Source organism: Nansenia antarctica (assembly GCF_963989245.1).
Source record: "Nansenia antarctica genome assembly, chromosome: 15".
NCBI classification, from domain to species: domain Eukaryota; kingdom Metazoa; phylum Chordata; class Actinopteri; order Argentiniformes; family Microstomatidae; genus Nansenia; species Nansenia antarctica.
In genome coordinates, this window is record NC_137685.1 from 10,249,922 (window position 1) to 10,277,622 (window position 27,701).

Here is a 27,701-nt window from a genome sequence, read left to right on the forward strand (position 1 = left end):
ACTTTCTAAATTCATACTTAAAACAAATTACTGATCAGTAAAAAAAAAACTTTTGGAATTGGGACCCCCGACCATCCTTTTGTCAAAAACAATAATACTTCATTCAAAATACAATTATAATACTGTAATATTGTTTAATAGAAAAGCAATAATATCTCTCACACTCACACACACGCGCACACACACACACACACACACACACACACACACACACACACACACACACACACACACAGACACACAGACACACACACACACACACACACACACACACACACACACACACACACACAGTGCTCAGCAGCAGTGTGTTCCGTAGACGGGTGGGAGGAAACAATGGAGACCCATGTGTCAATACTCTCACTATCATCTAAATGAATCCTTCCTTCCTCATCTTCACGATTGGTCAAAGCGAGCGTTCACAGCACAACGCTTCTCAACGAACCAAGCCATGTCAGAGCAGATCAGACATGGAGGGAGGAAGAGAGGGAGGGAGGGAGGGAGAGAGGGAGGGAGGCTGACAGTATTAAAACAAGGCTAGGTCTATGATAGAAGCCGAAAGGCCGAAAGGTAAACAAATAAATATACTCATGTGGACTCTTACAAACTTCCCAGGATGCATTGCGTAAAAATGGTACACCATAATATTATAAAAGAGTCTGTGTCTGTCTGTGAGGTGAAGAGAGGAGAGACATCTTTGGGAGGTTAGTTCCCTGTGTTGTGATAGATAGGTTTAGGTTTAGGTTTAGTCTGAGTTTGTATCCCTCATGGGCAGACCAGGCCGTGGTCGTTGTCAGGGTGATAGTTGGCTACTTTGCAACACCTGTCCTTTATTTATTTATTTTTAAATGTGCTTTAGTATCAGTAAGCCAGTCCAGTCTGTTGACCCAATCAGCCAGTCATTTGGACAGCCAGCCAGTTAGACAGACAGCCAATCAGGCGGTCAAGTTGGTCAGCCAGTGAGCCAATCAGCCGGTCAGTTCTACAGGAAGTTCTCTACTACAGAGCACCTCCCACTGCCGGGCCAGGAGACAGATCAGTCTCTCCCTGCTGTCGGCTCCGGGGACGTAGATGCACCACTGGACCTCGCTGTCCGCCCCGCTGGCCCCGGACCCCTGCGCCCCCCGCCCGCCCCCGCCCCCCTCCACCTCCTCCCCGAAGTGGTCCATGGTGAGGTGGCAGAGGAGGTCCGGCCCGGGCACGTCGTCGAACACCAGGGTCAGGGCCTGCGGGTAGGTCTGGTACCCCATCAGGACCCGGTCCAGGTCCCGGATCCGCCTGGCGTCCACCAGCTGGTACTTGTCCCTGGGCGGCGGCTCCTTGGCGAAGTCGGGGAGCGGGTAGCTGACGTAGTCCTCGTCCAGCAGGAAGACGTCGGTGCTGGTGAGGATGAGGGTTTTGGGCCGGAGGACCGGCTGGGGGGGGTGGGGGGCTGGGGAGGAGGAGGCCACCGGGCCTGGGCTCTGACTGCTGCTGATCTGGACCTGGAGAAAGAACCACGGGAGGTTCGGTGCTTCACATGGATGGTTCCCATAGGGAACACCAATACAGAAACCAGACAAACACAAGCTTACACACACGTCCTAGGCCTAGGTGTCAGTCAGTCATTCAGTCATTCATTCAGTCATTCATTCATTCATTAATTCATCCATCCATCCATCCATCCATCCATTCATTCATTCATCCATTCATCCATCCATCCATCCATCCATCCATCCATCCATCCATCTGACCATCCATTCATTCATTCATCCATCCATCCATCCATTCATTCATCCATCCATCCATTCATCCATTCATCTGCCCATCCATCCATCCATCCATTCATCTGACCATCCATCCATTCATTCATTCATTCATTCATCCATCCATCCATTAATCTGCCCATCCATCCATCCATTCATCCATTCATCCATTCATCCATCCATCCATCCATCCATCCATTCATCCATCCATTCATCCATCCATCCATCCATCCACCCATTCATCCATCCATCCATCCGTCCAGGTGTGTACACATACTAATCCTAGGCCTGGGTGTCATCCCCCTCCCTCAGTGTACCTGGAAGACCAGCACGTAGAGGAGGATGTTGAATGAGGAGCGTGAGGCAGAGGCCCCGCCCCCCCCAGGTCCCTTCCTCTCGGCTACGATGAAGGTCAGGTCTCCGATCTCCTCCTCGCTGGGGTAGACAAACTTCACCCTGCTGGAGTGGACCAGCTCGTAGTTCTGCATCTTACCTGAGGAAGGGGGGGAGGGGGGGGGGGGCACCATGAGGACACTGGGTTTGACATACTCACTGGGGAGGCTGGTGGAGGTAGACATCGGAGGACATGGAATGGAATGAGGAATGATATCACCCATCTCCACCAGCCTCCACTGGGTATAGTCTGTTATTAACTTAGGATGCCCGTCGAGGAAAACACAGGAAGAGATCTACCATGCTGAAAATGCTAATTGCACGACAACATAGCTGATATTCCTGTAAAGCATTGTATGAAATGTGCTATAGTTGATTAGAGCATCTGTAGACCGTACATAGTCGACTATCCAACTAAAGTAGCTTAGGCTTAGGCTTAGGGTAGGCCTAGATTAAGCCTAGGTTAGGGTAGGCCCTAGGTTAGGTTAGGCCTAGGTTAGGGTAGGCCTAGGCTAGGTTAGGCCTAGGGTAGGGTAGGCCTAAGGTCCAGCTCCTCTTTTTGTCATTGACATCAGTCCCTCTACCGGGGGTGGCAGGCAGCCTAGAGGTTAGTGAGGTCGGCCAGCGATCTGTAGGTCGCTGGTTGGATCCTCACCCCAGGAGGGAGCCGGATGTGAGCTGGTGACTGGAGGGTTGCTGGCGTCACATCTAAGGTGTCTACCACTGCTGTTGTGTCCTTAACCCCTAACTGCTCCAGGGGCGCCGAAGATGGGTGGACCTGTGTGCCCAGAGCTCTGTTCTCCCTGGGGGTGTGCACGTGTCCCTGGGGGTGTGCACGTGTCTCTGGGGGCGTGCACGTGCGCAGAAAATATGACATTCCAAAGAGTGATTGACTGACGGCCTGATGATTGATTGGCCAATAAAACATTGTTGTTGTTGTTGTTGTACCTGTGTCTTTGTTGCCAAACTGTGTGTAGAAGTCTTGTTCGGAGGGCTCGGGCGAGGGCAGCTTCTCCAGCAGGGACAGGACCGTCATCAGCTGCTGCAGGAAGCGGTGGGTGCCGTAGCTGTCCCTGGTCAGGCAACACAGGATGTGGTCCGCTGTCGGCCCTACACACACACAAGAATCAGAATCAGCACATCCGGGGCACGGGAATGATAAACAGGAACTTTGAGACGTAAAAATCTCAAACGTCTCCTCGCGGTCTGAAGCTGGCACGGGTTATGGGTAATACATGGAATGGAATGAGGAACGGTATTGACACCATTCCTCAGTCCTTTCCATGCATTACAATGAGCCCCGTCCTCCGAATTTCTCCCTCCACCACCCCGCCCTGCTTACATTTCTCCTGGTCATACAGGCTCTCTTTAACAGAACGCTGTAGTTCTGCTCACCTACGACCCGGATGTACTGGTCAAACAGGCTGTAGTTCTGCTCACCTACGACCCGGAAATACTGGTCAAACAGGCCCACGTTGACGCTGTGGAGGTGGTTGAGCTTGATGGAGAGGCAGTAGGACATGACGAGGTCTGTCTCTCTGAGCTCAGAGCGGCTCCAGTCCCACACTGGGGAACAGACACACAACACAGCGTTAACACTAGGGGTGGGCATCGACGATCGATAATTGATCGATAAGGATCTTGGTCGATCACAAAATAAAACATTTGGTCGATCACAAAAAATTTTTTTTTTTTTTTTTTGTGATCGACCAAATGTTTTATTTTGTGATCGACCAAGGTCCTTATCGATCAATTATCGATCGTCGATGCCCACCCCTAGTTAACACACAGTAGAGGCCCGACTCAGCCGAGGAACCAGTCCACCAGAGACCAGCAGTCTGGAATCATTTTCACATCACATTTTAGGCATTCAGCAGACGCCTTTATCCAAAGCGACTTACAACAAATACATTTGTCTAAGTAAGTGAATCATCTATCCCTCAGACTTGACAATGACAACAATACAAGCTCATGACAATACAATTCCTTTTACACTGTATTAAAGACAATTTAGAATAAAACATATTCACATTTGAACAGATTACAACAATGCAGTCTGTATGGTTTTTTTTTTATATACTTTTTTTCCTTTTCTTTTTTTATATGAATAACAAAGAACAAAAAAACTGACAGGTCAGCAGTCTGTATCTTAAAACAGACTTATCAGTATTAATGTATCCTGCTTGGCATCATATCCAGTTTACAGCAGCAGGGGAAAAACTGGCTGACAACAGATTGTTAGCATTATGTTTAGCCTGCAAACATCGACCACGTGTCACAGGGTCTGGTGAAAAAGTCCCCAAATACGGCAAGGTAAAATGTCTTTTATTTTATTTATTTTTACAGATTATGAAAGATTGTAAGCTTTCAAAGGATGCGTCATACATTGAAATCTGAAAATAGTCGAAGAAGATATGCTTGTTTGAATGTTGGTACACCTCGCTCCGAATCAAAACAGACATGTTTGCTACCATCGCGTAGGCAGCTAGCTAGCAGCTAAGAAGGAACATCGCTATGAACATCTGACTGCAAGTTTAGCACATCACAACAACATGCTGATAGAACATCAACATGCTTAAACACATAATCAGATGATCACACAGTTCTTGCCTTTGAACACGTCCTAAAACTTAAGTTTGTTTACAAGCCACAGTATCACTAACCCAGTAGCCTACGAAGCAGGACGGGATGCGATACAGTGAATCCAATTGACAAATTATAAATATTTAGTTTTTTTTTTTTTTCATTTGTGTGACTTGAGAATTGCCAGCATGCAGACCTTTTCACCAGACCGTGTGGCATATGTCTGTCTGTTTGTTCAATCAACATATTACAATAACACTGACATACAGTATCTATCCATAGACCTCTGTAGACGGGACTTTATGTTATGTTTGTAACCTTTAGTTTGGCAGGGAGTGACATGGAGACCGAGGGAGCCCTGCTTACACATCATTTCCAACCGTATGTCAGACAAAATGACATTATAGATTATAGATATATCTGGAAAAACATTTTTCCAACAGAGGTCTCTTACGTGATTGGTCAGTGAGAGAGGATGCAGTGTCGTCCAGGAGGAAGTAGAGGGCTTTAGTGGAGAGCATGATACAGGAAGTGAGCTCGACATCAGGTGACTTGTAGAACTGGACAGATGACCACAGGACATGCTTCAACTCCTCATTCTCCACCTGGGAAGAAGGAAACGTTAGTTCGGCCCCTGTGGTGACATAACACACCCCCCCCCCCCCCCAACAGGACAAAGGGCTGAGGTCTTTTACAACATCCCAGGAATGTGATGATGTGTTGGTTGGTTGGTTGGTTGGGTCTCCTTGCAAACAGCTCCTAATTTAAATACTGTGGTTTAAGAGTGATATAAAAGCAGAGGGCGGCAGGGAATAGTCCTGTGGTTTGGTTCTTGTCGTGAGCTGTGTTGTATCATTGTGTATCATTGTTTGAAAGGTCGGTAGGTCCTCTCTCTCTCTCTCGTAGAATGTAAAATGTTTCTATGATGTATTTGCCTGTATAATTAAAGAAAAGTAATTGTTTCCACTTAGCAGTCTAAATGTTGAAGAGAGAGAGGGTGGCGGTCTTCATTTATCACTCCCCCCACTTTAACTGTTGTCCCCCCCATGTTCCCTCTCCTGAAAATGATCTGGCTCCGCCCCTGTGTGCACAAATGCTTGCGCTTGTGTGTATGGGCATGTGTGTATTTGTGTGTGCACATGTTTGCGCTTCTGTGTGTATAAGTGTGTGCGCGTGCATGTTCACGCTTGTGTGTGTGTGTGTGTGTGCGTGTGTGTGTGTGCGTGCACATGTTTGCGCTTCTGTGTGTATAAGTGTGTGTGCGCGCATGTTTACGCTTGTGTGTGTGTGTGTGTGTGTGTCTGTGTGTGTGTGTGTGCACAAGCCTCAGTGGCCCACCTCTGCTATGTTACTGTGGAAGAAGTGGAGCAGCGCAGGTCCCTGCAGCCCAGAGAGGAGCTGCAGACCTGGGGACAGGGTCAGGTGACAGGGACACTGGTTCTCCTCACACAGCTTCTCTAGCAGAGGGTCGGTGGGGTACATCACCGACAGCATCAGCTGAGACCTGGGGACATCCTGGGGGACACTGACACACAGACAGATACACGTAGAGAGAGATAGACCGACAGGCAGAGAGAGAGACAGACAGACAGATACACAGACCGATACACAAACAAACAAAGACAAGACAAAATATAAGCAAAAATATCACGTTACCTTATGAGAACGAAATCTGGTTTGAGAGCACGTCATTCTTGGTACGTTTCAACAGGAATTGTAATCTATTCTTGTGAACATTCAAACTCTCTCTCCCAAAGAAATCTTTCATTCCTATAATTTTAATTAATTAATAATTTTGCCATTTAGCAGGTACGCTTTTATCCAAAGCGACTTACAATTACGAATTACAGGGACATTCCCCCTGGAGTAACTGAGGGCTAAGTGCCTTACTCAAGGGCACACTAGTAGTGGTGTGGCTTCAGGCGGGATTTGAACTCACAACCTTCCGATCACAAGTCCAACTCACTATCCACTAGTGTTGTCACGATACCAATATTTTACCCTGCGATACTATACCAGCCCAAGTATCACGATACTGAGTAGTATCGCGATACCGCGGCACTTTTGTAACACTTTTTATTTTTATGAACATGCAATGTATTTATACAAGTTACAATAACTTAATGAGTGGTGCATGAATAACATGCATTTAATGCATTACACTGTAACTCTACAGGTAAGTAAAAGTACTGAAACCGATATTTTTGTGAATAACATGTTTATTAATAAGTAGTTTGAAACATCAAACAGACCAACTGGCCTTTTGCAAGAGTATAGCAAAGTAGGTGTGTGTGTGTGTGTGTGTGTGTGTGTGTGTGTGTGTGTGTCTGTCTGTCTGTCTGTCTTTCTGTGTCTGTATGTCTGTCCGTCTGTGGGGTCTTTTTCACGAACTTGAAAAGTAAAAGCAAACACTGGCATATCAAAAAAATAGAGGGCTACTTCCAAACTGTAGCTCAAGACTTAACTCAACTTAAGAAAACTCAGTGGTTTTAATTTTCTAGTTAATGCCCACTGAGCTCGCAGGAACCATAGGAACAACGTTTGAGGTTGCTAACCTGTTAGCCGACAAAGCTAACGCGATGGGTAGTCGCGAAAAAGGCTGCGTTCGTCAATTCGCTCTGGAAATCTGACCCGCACTCGCGGAACGCCTCTCGTCCAATCAAACGAATCGGTCGCTTTGTGACGTTGCACCCAGTGTGCGCTCCGGCGCTCTCGGAGCGAATTGACGAACGCAGCCGAAAGTGTTATGAGTTGCCCCGCTGGTACCGTGTTCAACACGGTAGTATAGTATTCCACGGTAGTACCGTTGTATAAAGCTTATGGTATAGTAGGCACCGTGACATTTTGGCACCGCGGTATATCGTTGGTACCGGTATATCGTGCAACACTACTATCCACTAGACCACCACTACCCCTATATTTCCTACCTGTTCATATATGCCCTCTGAGTGGTTTTCTTGGGGGTAGAGTGGATATTGTTGGAGGTGGTGTGGGGTTGCGAGGGCGTCTCACAGGGTCTGTCCTGCAGGAAGGCCACCGTCTTGATGTCCCTCAGGCCGGAGCGCAGCTGGGTGAAGTGGCGCTGGAACAGCAGCTTGTCCCGGGCCAGAGGGAAGACGGCCGACACGCCGTCCTGCCCTGCCAGGAGCTCCAGGACGTGGCCGTCTCTGAAGGGGTGTCCGGGCAGGGAGCAGCCCCGCCGGAGGGGCTTCGGTCTGGGGTGGAGGAGCACCGACACCAGGGGGATACGGGTCAGCTTGGAGGAGGAGGAGGAGGAGGAGGAGGAGGAGGAAGAGAAGCGGGGGGTCCGAGGGGGGTCCGGGGCGCCCAGGGAGGGGGCGTCCGGTCCGGCTAACGCCGCGAAGTCCACCTTCAGCACGCAGAGGTAGCGCTGGGTGAGGAAGAGGATGCAGGGGACGGAGGAGGAAGAGGAAGAGGCCGCGTCCGTCTCCGCCGGGACCAGGTGGGACAGCACGTCGGAGAGCGCGGCGCTCTGTGGGAGGGGGGGTGTGGCGTGCGGGGGGGGGGCTGTGGGTTGGCTAGGGCGCGGGGGGGCTGAAGTCACAGGGCCCAATAGGTGAGCCGCGTACCCTCCTTGGACACAGTCGTTTTCCTCAAACTCCCAAGAGTTCATCAGCTGACGCAGGAACTGCTGAGGCGTTGCCGGACCCGGACCGGGACCAGGACCCGGCCCAGGTCGGCTCGGCGACACGGAATGGAGCTGGTGGGCGGGCGGACAGATCCTCGCGTGCGTCTCTTTAAGACTCTGGGCGTCGGAGAAGAAGTACCAGCGCACGGGGCTGGACCGGAGCCTCAGCGAGAGGCAGGTGTCCGGGACCTCCAGCAGGGCGGCCTGGACGTCCGCGTACGCCACCACGCAGTCCGCCTCCAGGCTGTCCGTCAGGGCCCGCGGCCCGTCCGGCTGGGCTCCGAGGGCAGGGGCCCGGAAGACCCCCAGCAGGCGGTCCGTCAGAACCACACACGCCGCCCGCTGCTCCACGCTCGGACCGACCCGGACGCAGTGGCACCACATCACCTTGGTGACGCGCACCGCCTCGGTGTCCCCGTCGTCACGGACGACAGCCTGGCTGTGGTCGGCCGAGGAGGCGGAGCAGCCAGGACCTCCCTCCCCCTCCCCCCCCGCCTCCCCCGCCCCGTCGTCCACAGCCACCTCTCCCTCGCTCAGACCCATCTCAAAGTAGCCGTCTCCGGAACTAGGGCTGGGGCTTGGGCTGGGGCTGGGGGTGCCCAGGTCTGTCCCCTCCAGCTTGGGTAGCTCTCTCTGCTTCCCCACCCCACTCCTCCTCCGGCCCCTCCCCCCCAGGGCGTGAGCGGCGACGCGCAGGGAGAGCTGGGTAATGAAGTTCAGGTCTGAGGTGGTGTAGGCCAGGAGGTGGGGGGGGAGGACAGGAGTGATGACGTCACCGCTGGTCCACGGCGCTCTGTCCTCGGCACAGCAGCAGCTGAGAGGAGGACACACACACACACACACACACACACACACACACACACACACAGGTGTGCTCAATACAGGCCACAGAAACAATAACACAGGTAAAATTGTAAAAAATAGTAAAGCCTTGAGTTGAGTCAAAAGGTAAGGCGGTTCTAAATCAAACAGGACTGAAACAACCACACATCTGTGAGGGCTCCCGCCGGTCGCAGACCTGAGGTGGTTGAACTGACTACAGAGACAACGGAAGGTGACTAGCACTCCCTACAGGCCAGTTTATAAACATCATCAGCCTCCATTTTGATTTTTTGTCACACTCGACAGAGAACAGGAGGTTAGGAGGACTGCACATTTATGAACATCTCCTCCAGCCTATATTTCCATTAACTTAAATGACTTAAACAACGAGCTTCCACTGCTGTCAGGACTGCAGAGTCTCTACCTATCTTACGCCACAGACTGAAGACTAAGTTCTTCAGGCTACACCTTGACTGTCCCTCCTAAGAACTCTTCATCCCCTCTACAGTAAATAATGAAATAAATAAATATATATTTTTTGAAATTTTAATTCTTCGAGCATTATTACTGCCAATGCCCCCTGGCCCTTTTTCCTGCTATGACTGATGGACAGACAATTTTGCCATTTAGCAGACGCTTTTAATCCAAAGCGACTTACAATTACGAATTACAGGGACATTCCCCCTGGAGTAACTGAGGGCTAAGTGCCTTACTCAAGGACACACTAGTAGTGGTGTGGTTTCAGGCGGGATTTGAACTCACAACCTTCCGATCACAAGTCCAACTCACTATCCACTAGACCACCACTACCCATCAGGTAACAACCTCAGCTGCATGTACCACCACTGACCTGTCGCTCCCAAACACTGTCTGTTGGTTACTGGAGACATCACACGATAAACACATATCAGACTGGCTCTGCACCTGAGAAAGAGAATAACAGCGTTCAAGGTCGAAAGTCAATTAGAAACATAGAGAAAAAAATCGCTGCAAACAGGGGAAAGAGGGAGACTCACCAGCAGTTTTTCCTCACAAGACAAAGTGTGTACATTATAGCATCGCTGGTTAAGTGCAGAATCCACAGGAGTCAATATTTTGGGGGTAACGATGGCTTCTGCTTTACATTTTATTTCTGAAACAACAACAAAAGGAGGAAATGATGATCTGAATTGTGTACAAAGGCTCTTCCCTTTCAATACCATGTTACAGTAGATTAGATGGAGCGACGCAGCTGAAGGGAGTGAGAGGCTCCACACGATGGCACATCACAGCGTTAATAATGATACTACATATATAATATATACATACACATAAAAATACAACGGTAGTCACAGTGTTAAAGAGACTACATAACAGGAGAGGCTGGTGGAGGCAGAAATCGGCACATTGTAATGCATGGGATGGAATAAGGAATGGTATCAAACGAACTATGGGGGGGGGGTGGGGAAGGGATGTTATCGCCATGGGGGGGGGGGGGGGGGTTACTCATGTGTTTATAGTGGGGGGGGGGGGGTAAGATAAGGGAAAAAAATAAAAAATCAGGACAGACACTTATTTTGTTTGGTGTCATAATGTGAGTTTTTCATGTGTACTGTTTTGCAATAAATAATTGATTACAAAAAAAAACAGGAATGGTATCAAACACGTCCATTCCAACAGTGAGTGTGTTCTGTGATTTCAGCCTCCACATGCCCCCCCCTACAATAGGCTAGGTGCACGATCTCACTACTTCCTGAAAGGCAACTGGTATGAACATATCCTGTCTCACTCTATTGGTTTAATTGATTAATCAGCTGTGCACTGTGTGTTCCAACGGTTTACCGCACAGCTGATTAATCAATTAAACCAATAGAGTGAGACAGGATATGTTCATACCAGTTGCCTTTCAGGAAGTAGTGAGATCGTGCACCTAGCCTATTGTACAGTCAGAATGAGAGTAAACAAGTAAAATGTACTCTCAAGTGTACAGGACTACCTACACTCCTGTGTGACCACAACTTCACAAACTACTCAAATGTTACTTTTGTGAAAATACACACACATAATAAAACGAAACGTGTGTGTGAACTGTTTGATAGAGTAGTTGTCTCTCTTCATGCACAAGTCATTTAACGGTAATTTAACAGGCAATTCAATTCAAGGTTAAAATGAAGGACAGTTAAAACACGGCAATGAAGGTAACGATGATGCAGGAAGTGGTCCTAACCCAGAACCCAGATGCCTCTCCGGCCAGTAAACTGTAGGTTAGATTAGTGTCAACCTCTGTCATTGCACAGAGTACAATAGGGCTGTTACGATTATTCGACGTCGTCGACGTCACCGACTACGTCAATACGTCGGTTAGCGTAATATGCGTCGGTTAGTCGCAATTTTTTTTTTTTTTTTTTTTTTTTACATTTATTTTACCAGGCGAGACAATTAAGTGTATGAGTGAAAATGGATAGCTACTAGCTAATGTTACACAAGCAATGTAGCTCACCACAGTTCGTATGTCTTGTCTTCTGGTGTTAGTAACGTTAGCTATGTAGCTGGCTAGCTACAGTAGCCTATTGTCATTGTGGTGCGAGCACCTACTGTACGTTATCTAGCTCGTAGCTCGCATGCTACGTTAGCATCAATTTAGCTAATCATAACATAGCAGCGAGAGTAACGTTAGCTAGCTATGTGTTGTGGTGATGGACAGACTTCTAAATGGCCATGTTGGCATTCAAGTTGGCTAAACATAGCAGTGAGGTGGAGACCCAAAAGTTTTTTTTTTTTTTTTTTTTTTTTTACAGTACAAAAATTATCGTTAGACTTATCGATAAATTGGTCGTTAGACTAATCGAATAATCGATAAAATAATCGCTAGATTAATCGTTAGAAAAATAGTCGTTTGGGACAGCACTAGAGTACAACAACATGTATTTTTTGCTCTAGGCACAGGGTCAGCCAAAGTCAGCGCCCCTGGAGCAGTTAGGGGTTAAGTGCCTTGCTCAAGGGCACAACGGCAGTGGTAGGCACCTTAGATATGATGCCAGCAACCCTCCAGTTACCAGCTCACATCCAGCTCCCTCCTGAGGCGGGGATCGAACCGGCGACCTTCCAATTGCCAGTCGACCTCTCTAACCTTAGGCTCCCTGCCACCCCCCAACGCTGTAGAGCAGCTTTGCATCCTCTAAAGGGCCATGCTACAAAGGACACATCGTCTAAGTTCTTGGTAAACATCAGAGTTATCGGTTCTTTAATCAAAAGGTTAGAGGTCAAGGTTAGGTGTTAGGGGTTAGAGTTAAGGATTAAATCAACTTTTTCGGGTGGTTAAATTAAAGCAAGAATTCTGTGCTTTCCAGCATGGCCAAATAGTGATGACTCAAAAGCTTTGGAAAAGGGGTTACTTTGCCTTCTCAGAAAGCACAGTGAGTGAATTGTGCAGAAGCAACAGATGAGGAGACAGTAATAGTGATATTGACAGTGATAAATGGTAGTCATAGTGATAGTGGCAGTGATAGAGAGCAGGCCCAACCCACCAGCCTGATACATACTTGATTACCTTGGCTGGAGTTGGCTGTGGCTGGGGCTGAGGCTGTGTGGCGGGAGGAGGAGGAGGAGGAGAGGGAGGGAGAGGAGGAGGGCACGGCGGCAGCGACAGAAGAGGAGGAGGAAGAGGACGATGACGAGGGCTGCTGGGACCCACCAGAAGACCGTCTGGAGGAGGACGACCCCTCACTGGTCTGACAAAGAGATCATGAGGCTTCACTTTAAAAGCACAATACAACCAACAACACCCCTATGGACATCATCGCTACAAACAACACCCCCCATAGAATAGCTCAGCTAAAGAATGACTTCAGAATGTCGGTGACTGGTTCTGAATATTGAGAATTTGAGGAAGGACAACCAAGGAAAACAATCGAACATTCACACCAGAAAGAGAACCAGTAGAAGTATTTTCTGTTTTTTTCTGGGGGGGTTTTGGGGGGGGGGGGCATTTGTAGGTTGGAGACAAACAGAGCCAATGAATCAATCAATCAATAGGACTACAACAACACGCCTATCTGTTGAGGTAAACCCGCTATCACCTGTCGCAGCTTGCCACGAGGAATCTGCACATTCTCGTCACCATTTGATTTCACAACATGTTTTGCAAACAATAATAAAAGTGGCCACTAGGTGGACTAATCAGCCAGCGCTATTGAATGAGGGGACAACTCCCAAACTGGGTGATATAACACTGTCATTAAATATTCAACACTGTCGACAACACAATACTGAGCTTAATGATTCTCTGATTCACTGTTTCTGGAGCAAGGCTTTGGCTTACAAGCCAGCTTAGTTTACAGAAGAGAGCAAAGGGGGGGAAACTACGGTAAATTGTATTTTGAAACCAAACGTTTCGACACCCAATGATATCATTCTACTGATGGAGAAAGCACCTCTAGTGCCTGTGGACCAGGGGAGGCTGGGGGGAGGTAGAAATCGGCGGACGGGCTTATTGTAATACATGGAACGGATTGGAGAATGGTTTCAAATGCCATTCCGTGCATTATAATGAGCCCGTCCTCCAATTTCTACCTTCACCAGCCTCCCCTGTTGTAGACAGTGTGTAGCTACAGAGCCTGAGGGGAAACACTGGCTGTGTTACTGCAGCGCAGACTAATGTCTTATGTTTAATGGTTGTGCATAAAGATGAGCAAAAGGCTGAACGCAGGAGACCCAGTAGCGATGAATAATCAGAATTAAATTGATCAGTAGAGTGAGTAATGGGAAATGGTAAATGGATTGCACATGAATAGCACATTATTCCAAAGCGCTTTACATTGAGTAGATTTTACTGATTTCAACACGCTCTAATCTCAAGCGTTAGAGGTCTGCAGTCTGTTAAGCCAATAGCCAGGGGGTTTGAATCAATCAAATAAGGTTATTGGTTCATTCGATTGTGGTTACTTTATGAGTGACAGCTGCAGTATATCGCTCTGTGTTTTCATAATGCTAGGATGATACTTTCATACATCAACGCATTCACATTGTACTTTAACACAATGTTGTCATACATGTCTTGGAACATCTGAACATGTTTAAAGCACCTCACCTTGTTGTTGGCCATTCTGTCTTTAGCTTCTTTGGCTTTCTGAATGGCTTTCAGCACCTCTACCGTGTCCAGCTCCTTCTCAGAGGGGGGGGTGCAGTCCAGGCAGACCTGGTAGGCACAGGGAAACAACATTATCGATCACTGATAATCTACATTACCAATCACTGATCAACTGGCATTTTGTTTGGTCCTACAAATACTTTAGCTCAGTTAGACTTTAGCTTAACTGTTGGTAATCATTTATTTTACAGCCTGGTATTGACTCAGTTAGAACAGAGGGTGAGGAAAGTCACCTAAACTGTCAACGTAGGTGACTTCACTCACCAAAACGCATAAATGATGAGGCTTCATTTTGCAGCCAATCAAAGTGTTGTTGCTAGGTAAACACCCCATAAAACACTCCGCACACTTAGGTGGTGAATGTTCCGGAATTCTTTGGCAGTCAGGGTGTTAAGCAGGTACTTAGAAAGTACTGGGTTGTAAAAACCTGATAATTGCACATGATTTACACATACTGTTTCTTTAAGACTCACTGACTCAAACACCAATGTGTAGTATTTACTTCAGGAATGCTGCCATCTGTGCTGAACGCATTGAGGTAAGTACCAGAAAGTACCTTTTGCGACCACAAAGTTAGCACATCGAATTTCTTCGTAAATACTGTAGGTAAATACCAGGCGAAACAGGACTCTGTTGTCTCAAAATGACTGTTTAGCTGGTACTTACTTCTCATAATTCAACCACATTGGTATTCGGTACAGCACCGAATGCTGGCTAATGGCATTCTCCCAATGCCCAAACTAGAATACCACTTAGAAACCACTACTAATACGTCACTCTATGGTAGTGTTGAGGCAGGTGGAGATAGAAACCTCATTGTAATGCATGGAATGGAATGAGGAACTGTTTCAAAAACATGTGTTTGCTTTGATACCGTTCCTCATTCCATTCCATGCATTTTTGATACCATTCCTCATTCCAAGCCACGCGTTACAATGAGCCCGTCCTCCGATTGCTACCTCCACCAGCCTGCCCTGGAACACAGACAGTATGCATCCCTGTGTGTGTCCTACCTCAGAGGCCCTGTCCCAGAACTGGGCCAGAACCTTGGTTCTGTAGTCAGGGATGATGCACATGGGGTTGTTGGTCAGGTTGAGCTTCTCCAGACATGGGAGGGTCCCGATGCTTCTGATTTCCTCAAGCTGAGTGAAGAGGGAGAAATATATCAAATTTTTTTATTTAGTTATTTTATTTTATTTTTTTCTGAGTGGGGCAGTCCCACTCAGTCCCACTCATATTTTTCATCCCATTGGACAGACACATAGGGCTTTCACACCGGCTAAGAACCGTGCCGGTTCGCGTTCGCGTTCGGAAACCTCCGAACTGTCTGGCGAACGAGCCCGCGTTCATACCAGTGTATCGTTCGCCAGACAGCGGCAAAGTTCGGAGGTTTCCGAACGCGAACGCGAACCGGCACGGTTCTTTGCCGGTGTGAAACCCCTAACAGTGAAGACAGACAGGAAAGCAAGGAGAAGAAGGGAGAGAGGGCATGTCAGCAGGGCATGGGCCGTTAGAGAGACAAATGTGTGTGCGCTGTTTGATTTAACGCTGAATCGCATTAATGGGATACACTTCAAGGTGGTATATCCAATACGAACAAAGAAGTGTTACTAATTCAGATCACGTTATTCACGGGTTTCATTCTCATTCGTTATGGCGTTTGCTCCATACAGCTAGCATATCCATAAACACGTTTCACCTACAATTCTGGCATTTGACAACCAAGCGAACGTTACCTGTGCTAGTTTATTGCTGCTGAGATCCAGGTTGACCAGGGAGTAGAGTTTGGTGAGGCCAGAGAGACGGTCGAGCTGGTTTCCTGCCAGATTCAAGGTCTTGATGTTCCCCAGTTTGGTGTGAGCTCCCTCTAACACAGTGAGCTTGTTGTAGGACAGGTCCAGGTGAATCAAGTTGTACAGGTGCTGAAACAACATCACAACATTCACTTGGTTTTATTTGATTCATACTTTTTCGTTTTCCCAGGTGAGTCGCATTGAGGTATATGGATAAATTGGCTAATACCTGAAGGTTTTCCACAACAGAAAGGTCGTTGTAACTGAGGTCTAAGAATTCAACTTTTGGTATCAATTTCTGAGGAAGGAAAACAAAACTGTGTTAGTGACGGTAACTTCCTATGAGAAACAATCCTAACAATCCTATGAGAAACAGTTCAGAAATATTACTTCTTATGCATCCATTACAGCCATAATATAATACAGCTATAATAATATATAGCTATAATATAGATTCATTTACGTCACACTTGTATAACTGCAGTGAATGATCGACAAACATTATGGGCTATGTGAGGGCCAAAGCAGAGGCTAGTTACAGTACTAGCTAGTTGTAGCGCTTAGCTAACACCGTCTGTATCTCTCACCACAGAGTCGTCAATGCTGGCTATGTGATTGTGACTCATGTCCAGAGTGGTCAGGGTCTTCCAGGTAGGTATGATGGCAGTCACTGGGCAGTCTATGGCCACGCCCTCGGCTTCCCACTGGGGAAACTCGGAAGCTTCCGGAACCAGAATGTCCTGAAAAACACAAAGTAGAAGTAAGGCCTGATCAGTCTGTTTGTTTTATCTCTCCATCTCAGGTTCCCTGGCTAGGACAAACAATGATGACTCTAGCTCCAGGGGGATTAGAGGGATCTGCATTCCTCAAATGTAGTGTGTGTGTGTGTGTGTGTGTGTGTCTCATGTTATTATTGGTAGGAAGGTCTGAGCAACTAAACAGGACTCACACTTCTGCCTGTGTGTGTGTGTATGTGTGTGTGTGTGTGTGTGTGTGTGTGTGTGTGTGTGTGTGTGTGTGTGTGTGTGTGTGTGTGTCTGGGGGGTTGAAATCAGAGCCGAAGACACATTTCTGCAGTAACAGAGAGATTAAGTAGTATTGTCATATATTGTAAATCGTAATGCAACCATCCGCACCAGCATTGAAGCAGCAGAGTAGTGGATGCTCATAGTAGCCAGAGTAGATTTCAAAGATGGCAGTCCGATGATCTGCTTTGAATTGCACTCACTTATCTGCGGAAAAGATCACAATTCAAAAGACCCACTTCAGTCAACATCAAACATTTTACGTTGACAATCTATGTTGATAAGAGATGTTGATCCAAAGTCAAAATCCTTAAAAAACGGGAACAATGTGCTTTGAAGACGTGCTGCCTTCAATACGTCATCCATCATCATAAATTCTCTACCAGTCCTTTATTGATAACAGGCAACACCACCTCATCGCCTCGTAAAACAACCCATCATCATTCACGCTGTCATTTCTCGCTCACTTGTCTTCTTGGAAGCAAAACGGCAAGAATGTCAAAAAACGACTGTTATTACTATGACAACAACTGGAGTCTTCCTACCTCGATCTGTAGGAGGGATTTGAAGACTGAGAGGTCAAAGGTTAGCCAGTGTTCCTGGATGTTACTGCTTCCCACCTCTCCTTTCGTCCCTGTGATCTGAGAGTACAGAGACCACGGGTCTCATATCACTTTGTTTTTAACACTCACATTTATCAGAGACAATCTCAACAGAGAGAGAGAGAGAGAGAGAGAGAGAGAGAGAGAGAGAGAGAGAGAGAGAGAGAGAGAGGGAGGGAGGGAGGGAGGGAGGGAGGGAGGGAGGGAGGGAGGGAGGGAGGGAGGGAGGGAGGGAGGGAGAGAGAGGGAGGGAGAGAGAGAGAGAGACAGAGAGAGAGAGAGAGAGAGAGAGAGAGAGTGAGTGAGTGAGTGAGTGAGTGAGTGAGAGAGAGAGAGAGAGACAGAGAGAGAGAGAGAGAGAGAGAGAGAGAGGAGAGAGAGAGAGAGGAGAGAGAGAGAGAGAGAGAGAGAGAGAGGGAGAGAGAGAGGAGAGAGAGAGAGAGAGAGAGAGAGAGAGAGAGAGAAAGAGAGAGAGAGAGAGAGAGAGAGAGAGAAAAGAGAGAGAGAGACAGAGAGAGAGAGAGAGAGAGAGAGAGACAGAGAGAGAGAGAGAGAGACAGAGAGAGAGAGAGAGAGAGACAGAGAGAGAGAGAGAGAGAGAGAGAGACAGAGAGAGAGAGAGAGAGACAGAGAGAGAGAGAGAGAGAGACAGAGAGACAGAGAGAGAGAGACAGAGAGAGAGAGAGAGAGAGAGAGGGAGAGAGAGAGAGAGAGAGAGAGACAGAGAGAGAGAGAGAGAGAGAGAAAGAGAGAGAGAGAGAGAGAGAGAGAGAGGAGAGAGAGGGAGAGAGAGAGAGAGAGGGAGAGAGAGAGAGAGAGAGAGAGAGAGAGAGAGAGAGAGAGGGAGAGAGAGAGAGAGAGAGAGAGGGAGAGAGGGAGAGAGAGAGAGAGAGAAAAGAGAGAGAGAGAGAGAGAGAGAGAGGGAGAGAGAGAGAGAGAAATAAAGTGAAGAAACCGAGATGCTGAGTCCCATGAGCACCATTGCACTTGCCCCTCAAACAAGAGACAGAGTGGTCTCACCTTGAGGTATTTGAGTCGACAGGTGAAGTCCAGTATGTGTCCCAGGTCTGCCTTGGCGTCTCCGTTGGAGCAGGTGGGCTTGGCCTGCTTCAGCTGCTGGGTGATGGCGTACAGCTGCAGAGGTCGGAGCATAAACACCTCCCCAGCCACCAGCAGCTGCTCTCCTGAGGACCAACATTAACATATAGCATCATTATCATCATCATCATCATCATCATCTTTTTCTTCTTCTTCTTTGTCATTGTTACAACCCAGCTTGTTAAGGGAAAGGGAAAGCAACATAAAACATTTTTAAAAAGTTATTTATTAACTTGGAAATTAAATAGTCTTTTTATCTAATCAAGCTTGCTATCTAATCAGCGGTTTTAACCAAAATACATAACCCATCAGTCTCCCCCTTATCCTAATGTATCTAACAACGGTGGTCTATGTGAATGTGTGGGTGAGTGCGTGACGTGTATATCAGTGACAACAACAAAATGTTCAAACTTGACCTGAAATCAGTGTTCTAAACACTAGCTAGTGCCTCTTTCAAAACACAGTTAAAAATACAGAAAGATTGAATCAAAGACTGGATCATCCACACTGGATTGACTACTAAACAAAGGAGTGGTGGTGAGCTACTCGACAAAACACAGCTCCCGCCTGTCAGCTTGTTCAGGCTTTTTTATACTCTGCGTGGGTCGTTGCTGATTGGACTGGATGGAACGTCGCACGCCAATTACAGTCATGGCCAATATTTGAGTCCATGACTGTAGGATCACGGATTTCGCCAACGAGGAAGTGGGCGGAGCCTCCGGGCTAGGGAGAACATTGCCTGCTTGACAGCATAACAGAGAGAGACACAGACAAGGGGCGGCACATAGGCTGAGGCCGTAAAATCATCATCATCACCGTAGTCATCGTCATCATCACTGTAGTAATCATCAATTTAACGGTTAAATCACTATTTCACTCCAAAATCTTTTTGTTGGTATATTTCTCGTCAGCCCACCATTGACATGGTCCTGAAATATCATTATTTTGCACAACAGAGCCTCATAGACGTCCTACTAGGAAGCTTTGTTTCACTTGCCAGTCTCATGGGAAACGCTTCACCTATTCAAACTATTCAAGGTAAGTAATTATATAGTAAATACCAGTGGCAATAGGAAATTTAAAAAAACATACAAAATATTGATTGTTTGGAAAACGTATCAACAAACAAACCTTTGTGGAATAGCTCCTCTGCCAGGGCAGCAGTGATTCCATTAATCTCCTAAAGACATGAAGAGAAAAAAGGGAGGGGGGTCAGGGGGGTGGGGTGTGAAAATGTTCTCAGAATCAGAATTGCCTGGAGATTCCATTATCAACATTAGAGCCTGGGAGAGAGAGAGAGGGCTCCTCTGTTAATCTCAATCATTCTGGTCACATGCCCGACCATGTTTTTATGGTTTTGAAAGAACTTCATAGGCCAGCAGCAGTGGGTCCCCCCTCTATTGTTGTGAGTTCTCACATGTTGTCATGTGACATGTCATATAAAATGTCCTATTGTCTTAAAGTGTGACACGATCAATAACCTAATCGTTATCAGTCGCTACTGTAACTGTGGCAACGGTTGAGTGACTTTGAGTGCTTTGTAGATAGCTGTGTGACAAGACTAGCCGTGTTAATGTTCAACCTCAAGGGCACTGCAAGGAGGAGCACGTCACAACAGTCAGAACATCTGATAAACTTTACACGTGAAGGGAGACCAAAGGGCACTGACAAGAAAAATAACAAGAAAACCCCCCCCAAAAAAACAAGAAAAAAAACAAGAACAACACCCAATAGATGAATATATGGGACAGCAGCTGGTAAAACGGGAAGAAGGGGGAAGAAGTCTGCAACCAATCAAAATGTTCACATTTTTATTCTGAAAAATGTAAATACATTTCAATGTTGTTGAAAATCAATGACACATTCGCAAGTCAAGCCGAAACACTGCAATGCAATGGATTCCGTGAGTAATCCCCACTACTCTACACGAACTAGGTAGTAGTGGGGATTACTTTTTTTTCACAACTTTGTTTATTGAATAGTGGGGATTACTCACCGAATCCATTGCATTGCAGTGGTTCGGCTTGACTAGCGAATGTGTCATTGATTTTCAACAACGTTGAAATGTATTTACATTTTTCAGAATAAAAGTTTGAACATTTTGACTTGTTCCCGGTTTCACCAGCTGATGTCACATACATCAAAACACCAATTAAATACACAACTTACATATTGGTGGAAGTGAAGAAAGCAGGACAGGACTTTGGGGGCAGCTATTGGAAATTTCACAAGCAATGTTTGCAAGTAGACTTCAAGCTCCTTCTGTCTCTTCTCTACCAGGCTTTTGGAGTTCTTGCCAATCATCTTCTTAGGCGGCAGTAGATGTTTGTCAACTTTCTTCTCAGCTGTCAACTAGGGAGAAGACAGACAAATAAACAAAGGTTATAATATGAATATCTCAAAAATAACATCAATGAATAACAAATAAACGTCATTAGGAAGTATGCAACACTTGAATGACTCGATGTCATTATGCACCAATGGGATTTACAACATTAAATGCAATACTGAATATCTCAACTGAATTGTCACTCACTTTCTCATGCAAGTCATGGAAATCACTGTAGCGATGCTTCAAGGTCCATTTGTGGTCCCCGTCAACAATCTCAATGATGTACACCTGGGAAAGGTAGTCCAGTCAAGTCATCTTTATTTATAAAGCACATTTAAAAACAACTTGCACTGACCAAAGTGCTGTACATGGATTAAAATCCCAATAAAGGCAATAGAATCACAATATACACAATCACAATAACATAAGCATATAACATAAGCATATGTCTCCCTAATGTCTCCATATGTCTCCCTAATGTCTAATGTCTCCACATTAGGGAGACCCTAAAGAATAGAAGTATGTGTTAATCCTGGATTTAAAGGAATCGATGGAGGGGGCAGATCTGATTGAGAGGGGGAATTCCACAGTATGTACGGGGGATAGACACAGTATAACACAGCATGAGACAGTCAACATCCACATGGAAATCAACAGAGAAGAGGAATTAACATGGAATGTGATCATGTGACTCATGCTAACAGCTCATTTTTATGACACGAAGCCGCATTTGAGATGGAGACCAACTGAAAACATGAAAAATAAATATATATAAAATAAATAATATATATATATTATAATAATAATAATATATATAAATATATATAAAATATAAATATATATATAATAATAATATATAAATATATATAAAATATAAATATATATAAAATATAAATATATATAAAATAAATAATATATAAACAAATATGAAACATGCTGCAAGCAAAACCAGTTGACGAGAACACGGACTGCATCAACGAAGCACTGCAGGACTGGGAGTTTCCGAGTTGCCAATGTTATGGGTGTATGTTAGCGTTCATAAAAAGCCTCCTAATTATAGTTTAAGGCCAACAGAGCCATCGTGACAAGTTGACAACACCATCGTTAGTATGAACATCTTGCCACAATGTCAAACACCATGTTATCATGCCTCCCAGTCACAGATCACTTCACTACAAACCGGTTGGCTAGGCTTTCTCACTGCAATAATAATGCACTTTATAAGCTAGCTTGCTTGGGAAACATGTTAGCTAGTTAAGTCAAAAGCCAGCTAACAGCATGTAATGCTCACTGGTTTCGAAACTTTCGATGTATAAACGTTAGCTAGATTTAGGAAATGGAAGCACTGCCATTACATGTTAGGTGATTAAAGTTACTGATCACTACTATCTCTCTGACAGCTAGCTTGATTAACTGCAATGCATTTCGCTAGCTAGTTAGCTTAGCTTCATGAATGTACAGAACACGTACAGTGTAATTTTCCACCAGTTCCGATCCAACGATGAACACCTTTCTCTCCGCGACCTCTTCTGGAAAAGCGGCAGAATCCATGTTGTTGTAGTCACGCTGTGGAAATGACAATGTGTCATGTAATAAATGTGTTAATTTCGTTATTTGAACGCCTTCAGGGGTGCACAGCGCCTAGCTGAAGCTGCCCTCTCTCCATCTTTGTTGCTGGCAGACCGATTCAAAAGCTGCAAAACTTTATTCACAAAGCTTTTCCTTTTGATTTCAGCAGTACAGACCAGTTTTGTTTTACACCCTTGGCTTTACGAGTTGTCATCAAATGTGATCAATCAGGTGGTGATTTAATCATTGATTTGTGTAACAGTACAAGGGAGATCAGTGTTGATTACAGCCACACAACCGTGCCAGTGTCCCGCTATTGTTTGACAGCGAACTGTCATTGTCATCAAATATCCTGTTGATTCAGGAGTGGAGGGAGAGATGTGTTTTTTTTTGTTTTGTTTTTCCCAGATTGTGATGTGGGTATTAATGTGTGTCTGTCTTTTTTTGTTGGATGTTGTATTGTCCTAATCTCAAGAAAAATAATAATAAAAAAAAAAATTAAAAAGAAGAAAAAAAAGAAAAGAAAGAGATGTGTTTTTTTAGAGAGGAGGGCCATGGACAACATGGCAGATCAGAAGATCATTGCAATGGACAACCGGTGGCGTGGAAGCCCCATAAATAACATTTAAGCAGCCTATTTTAATCATTTTTGAACATTGATCTGCCATACCAAGGTGTTAGACTCCATACAGTGCCTAATGAAATCATCACTTGAACTTAATTGTAAACTCCAGTAGGAGTTTCAAGACATTACCTCCCCTGTTTAATCTGACTGCCACACCTGACGATTTCCATAGGGAAAAATAAACGGATTCTATTATACAGATTCTAAAATACTATATATTTTTTAATTCTAACATGCTCCATTCAATCTAAAATATTGTTGAAAACAACTTAATCGTCGACATTATCTGCGCCCATGACAGTACCACATCTGAAACTGTAACAATGTCTTTCTAACATCTAACAATAACTTGAAACATTTTCTCACCAAAGTTTTTGCTACAAACAATGTATCATCCATGCAAGCAATGAGATTAACCAACACTGCAAAAAAAAAAAAGCGTTGGACGTTCCCATTACAAAAAGGGGGGCAACCGTTATCTTATTCAAGCCAGGACAGACAGACGTTTGATTTTTATAACATACTCATTCGTTTTAACTCATTGTTTATTGGGACACTTTTCAAGTGTCGAGCTTTAAAGCTTGAAATAATAAATATTGCACATTGGAACACCCCCACGGGTTGGTACGTTCCAACTGTATATAAACGGAACGCAGCGCCGTTCGAGTGTCAGTAAGCGTCAGCAGTCGCATCCGAGTGGCCAGACACACAACAAAAGAAATAGTTATAATTAGCTACCAAAACAGAAATAGGCCTAACGCAAAAAAAAAAATACACTAGCATTCTCTTAAGATATTTTATTAGTCGTTTATTTAAACTTTATTAGTTTCTGGGCAAAACATTTTTTTTGAAAAAAAAATACAGCAGAAAAGGGGTGTGATAGATTAGCTCTTGCAGTCTACACTGCTAGTAGAGGGACACCACCCAGGCTATGTACAACCTAAAGCCCGAGGTCAAGAAAAAAACGGAAAAGATTGTAAAAAGGTAGACTTCCTGGGGTGTTCGTGTGGTGATCCACGATTATACGAAACCCCCATATCTCAGAGATAGGCTATCATTCTTTGTTGCCTCGCTGCTGACAGCAGCTGAGAAGATAATGTGAAGAGCCGAGAGAGACCAGTGCTTTTTCCACCGATGCTTTTCGAGGAGGAACTCTGTGGCAAGGGCACGGTGGTGTGTCCATGTCCATGGCAGGTGTACACTCGCAAACCCGCCGGCTGCAGGGTCCAGGACCACCAGAACCAGAAGGCTGGCCCCCCGAGGAGAGGAGGGGACCCCGGCGGCAGCAGACACAGATGGTACAAGTGTGGAAGGAGGGGGGGGCAAGGGTATCGGGGCAAAGGAGGACACAAAGGTGGGCACAAAGGTGGGCACAATCCCGAGTTCTACCGAAAGAATCGACCCAGATCGGGTATGACAATGATGTCACTGCGACCCGTCAACATCAAAGGCAGAGGGGTAGCACCGGGCATGCGCGCGCCGAGGAACACCAACCAGTTTTTAATGCACGAGAAGTACCAGATGATGCATATGCGCTCGGACTCCGTCGGCACCGACAGTGGGTCTGAAATTGAGTGCGAAATGGACTTCACGGACATGGACTCCTATCTGGGCGCGCTGGAGAACGCCAGGGGCGCCCTGCTGGACAGTCCAGGTCCAGTCCAGTCTCTGCTGCCCACGGCCCGGTTCTTCCCCCGGCCACTGGGGGCGCGACTCCCCTTTTTCACTTTGGACGAGCTCTACCCGGAGGAGACGGAGAGCATGCAGTACTTTCCCTCCGAAGACGACAGGATGCAGAGTGAAGACTTCATGCATAAAGACTTTGTGCAATTTTGTGATGCATTCAGTGGGACCGAACACGTTTAATAAGGGTGATTCTGATTCTTGTCAACCTGCCATAACACTTAAAATCAATGTTCATGTTTACATGCATACAATGCATTTTTTTTTAGAACGAACGCATACCTCAAAGTCAACAGGTATTGGTAAACGTGATGACATTTGATTGTTACTGTTCTGTTCAGAGAAGAAAAATACAATGTATTGTGTTGCATTAGAGAGGGATCGGTAGGAGTGAGACCAGTCAGCCAATCACATTCGAGCTCGTTGGTAGGAGTGAGACCAGTCAGCCAATCACATTCGAGCTCGTTGAATTATTCCACACCCATTGCTTTACAGTGTCATATTGTAACGCGTCGAAAAAATAAATAACTGGTTGTTTAACTTGTGATCGATCTCTGTGTCATTCGATCATGTCTGGATTCTCTGTTTATTATTAGCTAATTATCTTGATATGAAACAATAACCACTTCCAGTGAAATATGACTTTTTTGTTCAAGGTTTCTTAGGGTTAGTATGTCAGTATGTCTTGGGGGTATTTTTAGGTTTGGCGCAGTTAGAATTACATGTAACGGTTTGATTTTGGTGAAGAAAAGAAAATGAGAATGCCATAATTAAAAGGCAGTTATGACATGACAGCAATTAATAATCGGTTTACTTACTATGAGAGAAATCATAAACATAATGAATGTCATTTAGATAAATCATAATTATACACATCAATAAAAATACCATAAACAAAAATATAAGCTTTTTAGTATGCAATGATGGCCCCATATAATTAGCTATCAGTAGCCTATGTTTGGACTGCGTGTAGCGTGTTTGTATTCCCCAGAGGGATAGGGCTATTTTAACACTCCAGTGTTTTCAAAGCGACATATACTGTGTGCCTATTTGTAATCATACATAATATGATTCCTCATAGATGGAAAGCATAAATAAATCAGGAAGATCGGAGATCCGAAGACAGCCAAGCCAACTGACATACTTTTTTTTGTCATGATATTTATACAGTAGCCTACAGTAAAGTAGTCCCTCTTTGTCACGTCGAATTGTACAGATTGGAGTTGGCGATGCATAACATAACTGATTAAATATAACGTTCTCTCGTGTATTTTGAGACGATTGCAGTGACACACACAGTGCTTTACAATAGTAGTCCTACCAATGAAGGAGGCTACTCCCTAGAAGGCCTGTATTGGCTCCCAGTGGGTCTCAGTAAACATGCAGCTGAAAGGCTCATTGTGCTGGACTGGTCTGGGGTATTAAGTGAGTGAGGGAGGGGGAGGGGAGGGGAGGGAGGGGGGGAGGGGAGGAGGAGGGGAGGGGAGGGAGGGAGGGGAGGAGGAGGGGAGTTGAGGAGAGGGGAGGGGAGGGGAGGAGGAAGGGAGGGGGAGGGGAGGGGAGGGGAGGGAAGGAGAAGAGGGGCTATAAACCAGCCCTTTGGTCTGGGGGGGATTTTTGTTTTGTTTTGAATGCTCAGATCAATGTCTTTGGTCTGAAGGATAATAAATGATAGACTATAAACATTGTTTTAGAATGATCCTTAGTATTCAGAGACTCAGTGCAGACTGTCTCTCGTCTCCGCCACCTTCCTTCATCCACAGGATGATTTTGTTAGAGACACCAGGGATGGTATTCAGCCAGCTGAAAGAGTGTGGTCAGAATCACTGTGCCACTCAAGCCCACAGCAACGTTGTGTTACTTGAGCAGGCTTATCAGCGCGCACGCGCGCACACACACACACACACACACACACACACACACACACACACACACACACAGACACAGACACAGACACAGACACACACACACACACACACACACACACACACACACACACACAGAGAGGTGTGTTCACTGTGGCTTGCTTCATGACTGCCTTGCACAACATGTAGGCCTTCCCTGGTTTACCTGTGATACAGTGCTGCTTGAAAGTTTGTGAACCCTACATCAACCCTTTATCTAAACCCCAATTTGTAATAAAGATTCCAAATAAATGACACTAAAAATATATTTTCATTGTTTATTTAAGGTAAGTGGCTTATTTAACAAAAACTCTTTCATATGTAAAAAAAAAAAAAAAAGTGAACCTCTTCAGTCAATAGCTTGTGGCACCTCCATTAACAGTGATAACATCTCCTAATGCGTCAGTTTCTGACATCTGTTTTGAGGGGTTTTTGCCCACTCCTCCTTACAAAAGGAGGCATGAACTGTCAGCTTCAGGTCCTGCCACAGCATCTTGATTGGATTTGGGTCAGAACTCGACACACCATCATGATTGGATTTGGGTCACATCTCGACATTCGAACCACCATGCTTGACTGTTGGGATAAGGTTCTTCTGGTGGTAGGCAACGTTGGGTTTTTGCCAAACATTGTGGTTTTGATTGTGAAAAGGTTTGGACTCATCTGTCCAGAGAACAGACTTCCAGAAACCTTCAGGCTTGTCCAGGTGGTCGCTGGCAAAGTTAAGATGGGCAATTTGGTTTTTTTCTA

At 45.7% G+C, this 27,701-nt stretch overlaps 2 protein-coding genes across 2 annotated transcripts; one reads left to right on the forward strand and one right to left on the reverse strand.

The window, feature by feature from the left end:
• Positions 1 to 880: 880 nt before the first annotated feature.
• nisch (nischarin) lies at positions 881 to 22,721 on the reverse strand (the record flags this gene model as incomplete). Its single annotated transcript, XM_080545960.1, has 22 exons — positions 881 to 1,484; positions 2,063 to 2,238; positions 3,087 to 3,248; positions 3,579 to 3,704; positions 5,176 to 5,326; positions 6,060 to 6,246; positions 7,649 to 9,184; positions 10,043 to 10,116; positions 10,209 to 10,324; positions 12,866 to 12,902; positions 14,261 to 14,368; positions 15,334 to 15,462; positions 16,057 to 16,242; positions 16,343 to 16,411; positions 16,701 to 16,853; positions 17,250 to 17,345; positions 17,684 to 17,779; positions 18,761 to 18,924; positions 19,970 to 20,018; positions 21,008 to 21,190; positions 21,375 to 21,458; positions 22,641 to 22,721. 22 exons carry the CDS (start codon positions 22,719 to 22,721, stop codon positions 969 to 971), a joined length of 4,479 nt encoding a protein of 1,492 aa, XP_080402086.1. The 3' UTR covers positions 881 to 968.
• Positions 22,722 to 24,053: 1,332 nt separating this feature from the next.
• Positions 24,054 to 25,580, forward strand: LOC308170697 (uncharacterized protein). Its single transcript, XM_080545525.1, has one exon. The coding sequence runs from the start codon at positions 24,499 to 24,501 to the stop codon at positions 25,228 to 25,230; it is 732 nt and encodes a 243-aa protein (XP_080401651.1). The 5' UTR covers positions 24,054 to 24,498; the 3' UTR covers positions 25,231 to 25,580.
• Positions 25,581 to 27,701: the final 2,121 nt, after the last annotated feature.

Excerpts from the sequence above, each read along its gene's own strand:
- LOC308170697 (XM_080545525.1), top strand. The coding sequence starts at position 24,499 with ATGCTTTTCGAGGAGGAACTCTGTGGCAAGGGCACGGTGGTGTGTCCA.